The following is a 13,340-nucleotide window of genomic DNA, read 5'->3' as shown; positions in this document are numbered from 1 at the left end:
TGAGCACTGATGTAACTTATCCTTTACATGCTAAGTTTCTACAGTTTAACTGGAGTCAACTTTAGATTGAGTTCATTGAGCATGATTGGGAAAAGCAAATAAAGGCAAATTACAGGTTGTTAAAAAATGCAGTAGACTGAAGATGTCAAGGCAAATGTGTGTGGAAGGATGCAAGAAAACTTATGTACCTGTTTGGAACAATCAGCAGACATTTTGTGTGTTGCTGCCCTGCCTTACTGAGTAAGCAGAGATAAAGGGCCTTAAGCAAAAAAAGAAACCAATAAGCCAGTGGTTACGATAAGTGAGTTTCACAATGACAGCGATTTCTCTGAAAGCTGGCCCTGAGCATCACCTTCCTAATACTTTCCCTACAGTGAAACACAATGATAGCAGCATCATTCTCAGGAAGTGTTTATCTTTAGCAAAGACTTAAGACTAGTAAGGATAGAAAACAGATAATTATGAAGCAATTCTGAGTGAAAACCTTTACGAGGGCTGAAAAAAAGTTCAAGATTTTTATTTTGACAAGGCAAAAACATGACAAGAAAAAGTATTTTAAAAAAGCTTTGATCATCCTAAAGTGATATAAAGTAAATCTGGAGCATAATTCAGTGAACCATCTCTGGAGAAACTTAAATACATCTGATCTGTGTAACTATGTGATGGCGAAACTTGAAAAATTATGTCAAGAGAAACTTTTTGTAAAGGAAAGATTACTCAAGAATAATTTCCAAGAAGACATGAGGAAGTCATCACCAATAAATGTTTTTAACAAAGTACTGAAGTAGTAAATTGAATATGGAAATTCTGATTTTAAATTTTAAAGCCTGTATCATTTTAACACTAGAAAGGTATCCAGCACAAAAGTGAGGTTTCATTAGAATTAAATACCAGAAAAGAGATGATTAAAAAGAGACTGGCATATTAACAAATGTGTTCTTGTTTTGCTTGTTTGTTGTTTTTTTATATGTCGAGTTCAAGATGAAAAGGAAAAATTTTAAGATGAGTCTCAAATTTTGCAAAAAGTCAAAAACATGAAGGCTCTGAAGTTCTATATCCATGCAAAATTAAAAGATAAAGATTGCTGTGTGGACAGAAAAACCTCTTTTAAAATAGTAGAATGTGTATTTGGTGATTCTTTAATAATTAACAAACACTGTCTGATCACAACAGATACTTCACTTCTTTTTTTTTCTTTTATAAAGTTAAAAGATGTGATTTCATCCTTTTGACTCCTAACCTGCACTCACAGGTATTCCTTATTACTGTAATCTAATTATGATTGTAGCTCAGCCCCACTTGGATTGGCAAGAAAACATTACGATGACTCCATTCTGTCTTATAGCTAAATGTTAACGACAGCATTTAACATTTATAGGCAAATGTTAATGACGGTTTTTAACATGCAAACCGTTTGTTTTTCAGTGGCCCATACTTATAATTGCACATTCAAACCAGTTTAATTATGCTGAAATAGTCCTGGAACACCCAAACTGCTCACAAATCACTCTTTGGAAGTGCTGCTTTAGATTTCAGAAGCGGGTGTAACATTAGCAGTGCCTACAGGTTCAAATTAGGAACGTGAAGAAAACCGAGAATCAGGTATTGATCTTCGTGGGATGTTTATGTGCCACCTCTGTCTCTCCAGGTGACCCATAATAATCACATTCCTAATCACCTTATCTGGTGAAATTGCACACAGTCTCCACTAAAACCCTCCTAATCTTAGATAGTCTCACTATAAACCTTGTTATTTTGGTAAATATTCCTTGATGTATTGAAAAAAGCTGTTAAAGGCATCTCATCTCAGTTTTCTTTTAATATTGCTTTTTTAAAAATCCCTAACTCAGTTCACTGAAATTGCCCAATTACCTATTCATGATGGCAAAACAAATTTCATTTTCATTCTTTATCTGTCTTTAAGTTTTCTGTGGTGTATATGTTCAATTTCTCACTTCTGTTAATGCAGTTTATAATGATAAATCATGTGTATTTCAAGAACAACATGTAAAAGCTTTTAAAAATACAACAAACATACTCAGATCAAGTCACTACATTTTGAAAAGCTACAAATTTATTTTCGAAATCTTTATGATGAATGTTTACAGCACTAACTCACTATGATCTGAAGACCTACAATGACTTTATAGATATCAAATTCAAGGGTAATGATAATAAATGACATTAAGCTCACCATGTTTTTACCACAAGTTTCTAATAATCTGCTGAAGGGGTGAAACCAGGCTGCAGATTATACAGTAAAAAAATAAATAAAATAAAAACTTACAACAAGACCAGACCCACAAAAAGCCAAATATCACTGTCAAGATGTCAGAGCATTTATAGCTGCTCTGTTTTTACTGTCATTTAAAGCAGAGGCCACATTATTCTGTCAGATATTTTCAAAAAAATAAAATAAAATAAAAAAAAAAATCAACATTACAGAATACTTTATTCAATAATCTTTCCACCCTATAACAATACCAAACTGAAAAATAGGTAAACAGTTTTTATATAAAAAGATAATGAAAAAGATAGGAAGCTCAATAGCTTAATCCTGAGTGTGTCCTATCTTTTCCAATAATTCAAAACACACACACACACACACACACATTTATATATGTGTGTGTGTGTGTGTTTTTTCCCCTCAGGTGACAGGTTTCTGTTGGCAGGTGATTTAATGAAAAGCGTTTTTGCTTCAACTGCCTCCTTTTCTGCTTTGCACAAACACAACAACTACCACTACGATAACTGAAAATAAAATGCATCAGAGCCATTCACAGTCAACTCAAGACTAACGAGTGCACATGCATTAGATATTCATTTAAAATATATTGTTTTAGCTTTTATGGCAAAAGCAATAGTTCAGTGCTCCTTAGAGTTTTTTGCATTGACAACAACATGCTGCCAACATCACTGCTGTTGTTGTTGTTTTTTGTTTGTTTGTGTTTTTGCATGTCACACATGCACTCACCTATTTGTAGAGAATTTTGTGAAGTGTGAGTCATCTGATAATATCAGTAAAAGTGGAAATCTACAATATTAAAACTCATAAGTAGAAAGCCACACCTGTTATTTAGTTTATGCAGTGCAGTCTCACAGTAAAAATGGTTTCTTTGTGATTGTTAACAGATTTTTTTTTTTTGACAGTCTAATCCTGTCTAGCAGTCTCAGTTACTTCTAGTTGCTCTTTAGTTTGTCCTTGCATATCACTCATAGTTACTGAACGTAGGCTGTTGACCAGAGTTGGAAATTTATTTCATGAATCTATAATAATAAGACGTCAGTTTAGTTTCTATTGGTGACCAAAGCACTCAATATGTTTGCACCATCATCACTTTTAAAAGAAAAAAAACATGTTGAAGCTGTTTGGAAAATACAATCGAACACTAGAGTTTTGCTCAGATTTGGTCAGCTTCAACTTGTGATGAAATTATTCAGACTGTGATACTCTGAATGATTCAGGATATTTACAACCTAGTCTCGAACTGGAAAAGTTTTTGTCTGGCTTGAAGGATGTTCAGTGAATGTGTAGAGCATTTTACCTCCTGCTGCTGCAGTAAATTACACTGAATCATGGCCAAACAGCACATTCAAATACTCTTTGGTTTGCAAGTATATATTTTCTGTACTCTCTGATGTAGAAAGGACACCATACAATAAGGCACCATATGGGTGATGGAAACTAGGACCACTAAAAATGCCCTTGGTGTGTTCATTGATTAGCATGTGTATGATAGGGACATGTATGGAATATAATAAGCTCTGTGACTGGTTCAGTACGAAGTGTAAAGTACCGTCTATCATTAAAAAGCTAGGATACAAATATATGCTTTTCTGGTTTTCGTTCCTTAGCTGTTTAACTGCCTCTGTATGAAACTGCAGCTCAGTCACACTTGTTTTTGATGCCTCTGCATGCTCCACTGATTTGTTCTTTATAAACTCCCCCTTTTCATCTGATTCCCATTATGTAGCACTTTGCCTATGAAATTCCCAAAAGTATGTGTCTCTGTAGGCCAGTCCTAATTTTACTCTGCTGCAGTTGGCTGCTAAAGCTGGATCAAGCATACCTGATTTAAATCATAACATATTTATTGCTCCAGTGACCTGCCTTTGTGGTTTTGTGTCCTATGTTAATTGTTATTGTAGATATTTACTATAAAGTATATTTTTTTCATTTTTTAAAGAAAAAAACAACACTTTTTTTCCTCTAATGTGTTGTCAGGAAAACATGTTCAGGTCAGTTGTGATTACATAACTTTACTTCTTAAACTACTCAGAAATGCAATTTAAAGTCTTTCTTTTTGTCTCTTGGATTTTTGTACCTTATTCTTTCATGAACTGACTTTGGGTGACTTTTTTTTTTCCTTCTTGTTAAGAATATTAGTTTGCACAGCTTCAGTGCAGCAGAACTACTCATGCAGATGAGAAATGTAAGATATTTAACTCTACTCAAATTAATCTCTTAGTTAAACATAATTTACATGATTTCAATTTTGCAGAATGCACATATTTGCAAATGTGTCAACATCTTGAACTTGACGGTATCTGATTTTATATTTTTCTAGGATTGATATAATATCATTAAATATTTTTGCCATGGTATATTAAATTAAAGCAATTTTGTTGAGCCACTTTCCTGATATGGTGTGTCTTGTTGAATCTAGTGCATATTGCTCAAGATTAAAACTGATTTAGAAAGCATAAGGAAAAACATCTCTGCCCCACAAGAACAAATCAGTTGAGGGTTATTTTATTTACAAAATCAGTGCCTCATTTCTGCTAACCTCAGAGGCTTTTGTTGATTTTAAAACTGTTTTCTAGAAGTTTCTGGTTCTGATTTAAAATAATATTGGACACTGAGATGGCGTTTTTATTCAAGGTAGCTCAAGGACACTAGTAAAACACTAACAGTTTCTGATGGGTACAAACTCAGAGTCATGGGAGTTGAACTTACTTTCAGAGTTTTTGTGCATCTCCCAACCCTGCTGCCATGAAAATATTATAATCCATCCCTGACATCAAACTTCCTTGGCCTGTGTCCTTGGACTGAGCCTGGAGCAGGCATCTAAAATAACATCTTCTTTGATACTTTTATATGTCAGCCCAAATAAATCCATGACTTGTAGCAGTGACATATATTTACTTACTTGAAGGAAAGCATAAATTTTCAAAGACTTGGAAAATTTGAACATATGGAAATAGTTTGTCCTCATTAGACACTGAGTCGTCGCTAGTTGAAAACATTTTGCCACATTTTATGCAGTTTTATTATCTGTGTTTCTGTAGTGATAACATTTTGATTATGTTATCATCTTGAGATAAATCATCTTCTCCTAAGGTATTGACTTATTTTTACTTTTTGTGATTAATTGAGTTCAACACAGAAACCATGCATTTATGCACCATATGACAGACTTACATGTTGAGGAAACAGAAGATCAGTTTCTCCAGGTAGAAAGATAAAATTAGCTTGTTTATCTTAAGCGACTCAAAATTGCATCAGAATTAATAAATGCACATTGGTTCTCAGCTTTTGTAGTATATTTATCCAAGTTGAATTGATTTTAGTTGCAGTTGTGTGTCTAAAAAACCTTACAAGACGTTTTTATTAGATGTCAAGCAACTTTGTTAAACCAAATTTTTACACTTTTACATTAGTAAAGACATCACTCCTTGTTTTAATGTTCCATTCTCAAAAAAATTATTTTAGCAGCAAAGACTTTATACTTGTTCCATTCTAATTTAAACTTGTTTGGAGTTTCATCAGCCTGGCACTTGGTGGCTTGTACTCTGTGAGCTGATAGCATGTCCTTGTTCACGACCCCTTCATCTGTAAACTGGATGGGATACAGTGCCGATTGCCTGACCGCCCAGTGTGACTTCCTTGTGCCTTTGTCTCAGTTGGTCTCATGTCCACTTTGTTACACCTGCAGAAGGTTCCTTACATCTAACAGATATCATCTGTCAGCTCTTTGTTGCAGACACACATCCCTCCTCCATCCTGTGTTCAGTTAGAAACTTAATTCTGACGTCTTGGGCACTGGACAACTCAGGAAGGTTTTTAGTGGAACTAAAAATTGTCTTTTAGGTGATTAACCCATCGCCTCCCAATTTAATTATTTCAATTTCAGTTTATGTGTACAAAAGCATCTCTACACACTTTACAGAAAACAATAATAACAGGTTTTCATTAGCAGGTATTTTAACATTTTTGAGCACATCTTTTTAAACACCAGGTGCGCTAATGTATCACATCCTACGATGCCCAGTATCCTCAGAATATAGATGTTTGGTTTTTCTTTTCCTGTGTTCTGGTCACACCTGCAGCACTTTAGTTTTCATTCTGTGCAGGTTTTCATTTGTTTTGTTATGTTTCCTGATCTGTGTCAGATGATGGCTGGCTGGTGACATTCAACCAGCCAGCTTGATTTATTCGCTCAGGGCCGCAGACATCTGACATGTGCACACCGTGTCAGCTGGCAGCACTGTGGCTCTGCTCTCTGTGTTTTATATGTGTTTGTTAGGGCCTGGTTTGTCCTCTGCCTTAGGATTACGGTTCTGGAACATGAGAAGAATGTTGTAAAACCGCTCGGGTGAACTGAGAAGTGACCTGTGAAGATGAGCAGAAACATGACCCAGTTTATAATTTTGAAAAGAAAAGGAAAAACAAAATTATAAATATTTCAGTGCAGGAGAAAACACATTGAACTATAACCATCAACTGTTGTGTGATTCTGGGATAAAGACAAGTCTTGAACAAGGTTATTTTTCAGTGTTTCCAGTATTGAATCTCAGTGATCTGAATATCTGGAGCTGCTGCTGAACTGCACATCAACTCATTATGCAACAGGTCAGCGAACATATTCAGCTGAAGAATGTTGATAGGTTTATCACTTCAACAGAAGCACTCGCATAAACCTAATAGGCCCAATCTCTTTTGTTTTATTTTATTTTTTTCTTGCTTCTTTTGTTTATCCCTTAAGCTTGCAAATCAAACTTTATTCAAGTCAAAACATCACTAGGAAAACCAACTTATTGACAACATGTGTTTTTGTCAGATTTATTCATCCTTGATAGGAGTTTTTCAAAGACAACAAACATGTTCATTATTCACTTTCACTCTGTGACTTCTGATTCATTTTTTAACTCACTTTTGAAACTCGTGATCACCTGTCTCTCAAAGTGTTAGCTCGGCTGCCCTCATGAGTCTTGGTATTCTGATTAGTTAATTTGTCCTGGTAATGTGGTAATTTGAATGACCAGCAGAGCGCTCTTATAATGCTCCTGACCCGTCTTTAACCTCAATTACCGTACCGAGTGGTGAAAATGTTTTGGAGTCATTACAAGCACCTAGAAAGGGGAAACAAGATTTTTTACACCACGGGTGAAAAACAGGCATGACAAAAGAAGCATTAAGTTAAAAAAAAACAAGTAATACATGGTAAATATTTTTAGCACACAGATTTTCACGTCTACCCAATCCTCATGTGTTATGTTTATCCTCCAGTTGATGAGCAGCATTATTATCAACCTCTTAAACCCGCTCCTCATTTTATCTGCTGCAGCCCTGTAGATGACAATAGGTCCTCTTCCTTTGTCACTTTCCCGGTCTCTTACTTTTTATGTCAGTGTTCTTCACTTCTTACATCTCCAGTCCAGCTGTAATGAGTAAAGGTCGGCCTGTCTGCTCTCTTCAGTTGTGCTGTCAGTGTCCATGCCTTCAACTGAGGTACTTATTAGCTCTGACCTTTAGTTGCTGCCATAATGAGTAGAAAGCTCAGCGAGAGGCGAGAAAAGGACCTTGGACAAAAGCTAATTTACCTCAAAGGATTTGGGTTCCACAGTCTTTTGTCTTGGTGTGTTGTTTTATAATATTTCATCCCTTTGGTGAGAATAACAATGTTAGTGTGGTGGCATCAATGTATCTGAAAGACATAAAAATAACTTCCAAGGTGGGAATGTAACTGTAACATTGTTTTCTTATTAATAGCACCCTTATAATCACAGCTGTGGCTAACCCAGGCACTCGAGTGAAACATTGCCCTTTTGCGTTTCTGGAGACTTCTAACACTCATATGTGTAACATCAATAAGAGCAAATGCAAAGTCATGTGCTCTAACCTTCACATATCATACCGTCGAGACCAGCAAACCAGTTTAACTTTTAAAGACATATTTCTTTTTTTTATTATTTCTTCTCACACACTATAGTTCCAAACAGACACTTTTCCTGCCAATAAAATTAAGTTAACTTGTTAAATTAAATCCAGAAGCAGGGCACAACTTAACATATTAAATCACTTGGCAAGTTAACTCACTCATCATATTCAGTATTGTTTTTTTTTCTTATTGTTTTAACCCCACCTTGCTAAACCATGCATCCTACCTAACTTATTCATCAGTTTATCTTCCCACAGCCTTTCCATTCTCCCCGCCACCACATTCTTCATCCATTTCTCTCCCTAATCCATTTCTTCTCTCATCCTCATCATACTTGCCAAAAAAAAAGAAAGAAATTAAAAAACAAAGCGAATGAAAATCAACAATGTATTTACTGTAGACTGAAAGAGAAGAAGAAAAATATATGATAATTTATGGATTCGTTCATTCTTTTACATGCAAAAAGCAAAAGTATCTTAAATTGTATTCAAGTCAGACACATGCTCATTGCTTTTATTGAAACAGAAATTCTGCACATTCCTTTGTTTTTAAGTTATGTTTAATAAATGCATTATATAGTAATAAAAAGAAAATCCCACAAAAAATATTACTGACCGTAACTGTTATCGCTCCATTATAACTTTCTGGCACAGATATAAGTCTGTATATAACAGCTGATTATGCAGCCAGTTGATTTTACAGCAGATTGTTTCTATAGCAGTGAATATGAACAGGTTTTATATTTGCTGTGATGCAATGAGGGACTGTATTTGGATGTGTCTGATGTGTGTGGTATTGATTAATATTGTTGTTATGTTAGGATGACATTACCTTGGCAACACAACCTTAAAAACTACAGGCTGGCTGTTTTAATGAGTGTGTGTTTCAGTGTGTGTGTGCTCTGTAGGCGAGAAATCCCTCCATCTGGCAATATAGAGTTGCTTTGCCCTGACTGTGCACTTTTTTTTTCTTAAAAACGCACACGCACGTGCACACACCCCATTGTTAGAATGGGGGACTAATTTAAAATGAGGATTCAATGCAATCAATAAGCTCCCTTAGATAAAAAAACATTTTACCTAAATGCAAATTAATATTTTATTATTCCTAATACATTGAAAATAACCATATTTGATTGAGCTTTTTAAATGTTCATAAATACAATCTTGCATGAATAAATTCATTGTCTAATGTGACTCCAGTTGTGCCTGCAGGTGGCCTTTCTGAAGTCATTCATATTTCCAGCTGAACTGCTTGTTAAGGTTAAATCAAATCTGAGACCTTTCATTGTTCAGATCCAGTTATTTTGTTGCTTGCATGGATTTTTGCTGAGCTTTCAGTTTCAAATGCCAAATTATTATTATTTTAGTATTTTTTTGCATGCTTTTGTTAACAGACTGAATCATAACCTTGAGCTCAGAAGTCACTCCTCACTGTACTGTTATATATTTTACAGAAAAATGAGTTTGTTTGCTTTGATTGCAGTGTGAAAAGGGGAAGATAGACAACAGTTTGAAACATATTTGTTTTGCATAGTTGATGGTTTTTAGTGTGATTATTTTCCCTCCTTTCAGTTTGCCACCTTACTATCTTATATAAAAACCTTTTTGTAATGATTTGAGTTATTTTTCTGTATTTCGTTATGTTCTCACTCTTGTGTTCTGGTCGTCTTTGTTATGAGTTCTCGTGTGCTTCTGTGTCACCGTTCACCTGCCCTCAGTTCAGTAACTCTCCACGCAAACAGGTGCATCTACACCTGTCTGTAGTTACAAATCAGTCACCTGTCTCCACTTCCTCATTTATCCTCTGCCTATATAATCTGGTCTCTGTCCTCATTACTCTGTGGTTTATTCATTCTTGTGATTTTTCTTCACCACAGTCAAGTTCCATGGTTTTTTTTGCTCCTCATTTACCTCACCTGTCTTCAGTAAGTGTTTGTTGCTTTGTTGTTGCTGCCACGTCAGCCTTTTGGTTTCATTTTTGTTTTGTTAATAAATTAGGTTTTTTTTTACCTCCCCATGGTTCCGGGTCCGCCTCACACTTTCCTAACACCTTTTTGTTCTTTAGCTTTTAATTCAGAATTTTGCTGTTTAAATGCTTTTAAGTTCCATTTAAAAGCAGAGAAAGTGCACAAATAACTGTTATGGCAAACAATTAAAAAATACAACTAATAAAACTTTAAATAAATACCACAGTAACTTCATCTTGTATTCTAAAGAGTTTTTACACAGTATTAAAGTTTTCTTTGTTAACTTTAATTTATATTTTATATTAAGTCAAAATTTTATATGAAAATAATTCTTATCAAAAACAAAAACCTTGTGTTTTTTTATGGCTGCTGTGTCAGACACCTTACAGATCCAATAGGTTTTCATTTTTCTACTACAAAATGAACACAGTGAACTAATCTCGTACATAACTCGATGCCCTCTCCAGCTGTTGCAGCAGCTGTTGCCAGGACTAAAATGAAGCATGTTACCCCTGAGAGACACAATCCTGCTCTGCAAATCACTGTGGAAAAGACAAATGTTTCTGCTCAATGATTTAAATCATATCAGCGCATAGAATTAAAACAATTTTGAAGCACATTGAGCCAACCTTAGAACTCCATGCATAAAACGCCAAACTTTTTAAACAGTGACGCATGCAAAGTCATTTTAGAGAATTTATTGCCAGAAGTGGAAACAAACATGTAGCTACAATATTAAAACTCTCAACTCAAAGTATGTGCTACAACATACAAATTCAACATTTTAATGCTCAATTTTAAGCTTCAAAACTGTTTAAAATGTTCTGAATTACATGTAACTCCAAAGAATTGTCTTGTTTTTTGGTTTCTCCTCTCCACATGTGTGCATGAAGTGACAAAAAGGTGATAGGACCGAGGATATTATTATGAGCAAAATAAGGTTTTGAAATAATAAAGGGAAGTAAGTTATCATTTGGTTGTGACTAATAAAGCTAGAGCAAGAGAACAGAAAATACTGTGACAATAGACTGAAAAAATAATACGCAATGAAGTCACTTTATTTATCCTGAACACAGTTATTATAATCTTAATTCTGGCACTTTATCTAGTTTAAACTCACAGATGTTTACATCATTAAACACATCCTTTGTCTCTCTGTGCAGGAGCTGGAGGCTGGTCTCCTCTGCTATCAGACAAATACCAGTGGTTGGAGGTGGATCTGGAGAGGCGAACCCAAGTCACTGCTGTTGCCACGCAGGGCCGCTATGGCAGCTCTGATTGGCTGACGGCTTACCTGTTGATGTTCAGCGACAGCGGACACAACTGGAGACAGTACCGGCAGGAAGACAGCTTGGGGGTAAATTTCCTGACACCAGTAAAGAATCACTTTAAGTTGACCAACTGTGTACAAACTCAACTCGATGCAGCTAAAAGTCATTTTAAAATACAAATGCTGACCAGAACATGTGTTACTAAGTGGGATAAATGAGATATGACATATGAAACTAAAACTGTAAGTGTCATAAAAAAAAATTTTTTTAACCTAGCTTTATTAACATGATCACACTTCCTAAACATTGCACACTCTGGAGCTATTTACATTCAAAGTTTTGATATAAATTATTTTTTTAATTTGCGACCTTCTCTTAGACAGATTTTTCCTGTGGTATCCTAAACATCAAAAACAGATTGGAAGTATGAAAATAGAGTTAATGTTTGACATTATAATTAAGTAAATACACTTAATTGATGTTGAATAAACAGAAAATTGTTGTCCAGAAGTGACAGACATTTGGTGTGTTACCTGAGCTTTATATTTAGACACCTAATAAATGTTGGGACTTTGAATTGGGAAATATTAACTGCAATTCAATGTTGACCCAGTTAGGTTTTATTAGCTTTTAATCTAATAATGGTTGCACTGTAGATGTTATCTTTTACTGATTTCAAAGCCCAAGCATTTAAAGGTAAATTCAGTTTTACTTTAGTAAAAACTAATTCTCATTAAGGCATTTTGCTTTTTGGGTTCGTGAATCTTGCTGTTGAAAGAAAAGACAAAGTTTTAGAGGACCTAAAATGTAGACACTGATGCAGAGGGACTAAAGAGAACAGAACTTTAATAAAATAAAATAAAAAAAAAAGCTGATGTGGCAGCAAAAAAAGCTCAACATGCACAAACCACGGGAGCAGAGTAGAGGGCATTTTATACCGAGAGAACAAACAGTAGGATCTGACAATGAGTGAATGTGAGCTGAATAAGTTTTGGGAAAGATGATGACCATGTGAGTGCAGCTGGCCTGATTAGCAAACGAGGGACGGGTGAGTAACGAGGTTTAACTAAGAGAGAACAATGGTAATTGACACAGGGAGGAATCTAACAGAAAACATGCTGAGCACTAAGAATATTTAAATGAAACTATAGAAAACAGTCAGCAGACATGCCTGCCTGAAGAGCAACTTTTAATTCATATTTGTCAAGATATTTTCTTCCCTGTGTGAAAGTTATAAACTTTATCTAACAGATATCACTAGAAAGAAAAATGGTGTGACTTTTTAAGCTTAAAACACTGGTTATCTTACAGTCAGCATGAAAGATGGAATTTCATTTTAAAACCTGCTGCATCAGTTTGACTTTGACTTTTGCAACTCGCATTTCTTTCCATGTCCTTTCTAAGTGGAAAATGAAGAACTAAAGTAAAAAAAAAAAGGATACTTGTTTTAGAAAATGTTAATCAGGTTATTTTTTGAGCATGTTTTTATTAAACCTCAGGTTTGGAAATGAGCTAGAGAGACTTTGGGAGTAGTTGAGTAACATAGTTAATAAATATAACAATATTAGTATTTATTTAATAGTATTTATATGTTTTTGAACAGTTGTGGCCCATATGGTTGGACAGACATTATGTTCTGTTTTTAAAATACTCCCAGTGTGATATGTGTTGCAACTGAATTTATATAATAAAAACACATTTTCTTAATGTGGAAAACAAAAAAAATCCCAAAAAATGAGAACTTTTCCTACTAATGTGGCAGCTCCTTTAATGACACGGACATGATCCCCGAAACCTTCACTGAACGGTTTAGCACCACAATACATTAAAGATCTGTTATCGCTGTACCAACCGTCTAGACCCCTCAGATCTTCTGGTTCTGGACTGCTCTGCATCCCCAGAACCAGAACCAAACGAGGAGAAGCAGCTTTCAGTTTC

At 35.0% G+C, this 13,340-nt stretch overlaps 1 protein-coding gene across 2 annotated transcripts in view; it reads left to right on the top strand.

The window, feature by feature from the left end:
• LOC108238457 (contactin-associated protein-like 4) overlaps positions 1-13,340 on the top strand; it is an 80,481-nt gene that overhangs the window by 22,168 nt on the left and 44,973 nt on the right. For both annotated transcript variants that reach the window (XM_017420568.3, XM_017420567.3), the window contains exon 3: positions 11,295-11,488. In XM_017420568.3, the coding sequence (XP_017276057.1) occupies positions 11,432-11,488 (57 nt within the window). In that variant the 5' untranslated portion in view covers positions 11,295-11,431. The remainder of the gene's footprint in view (positions 1-11,294; positions 11,489-13,340) is intronic.

This window comes from Kryptolebias marmoratus, linkage group LG24, assembly GCF_001649575.2.
Source record: "Kryptolebias marmoratus isolate JLee-2015 linkage group LG24, ASM164957v2, whole genome shotgun sequence".
In the NCBI taxonomy this organism is placed as follows: domain Eukaryota; kingdom Metazoa; phylum Chordata; class Actinopteri; order Cyprinodontiformes; family Rivulidae; genus Kryptolebias; species Kryptolebias marmoratus.
The sequence above is the reverse complement of the archived record's forward strand: the minus strand, read 5'-3'. Positions and strand labels throughout refer to the sequence as shown.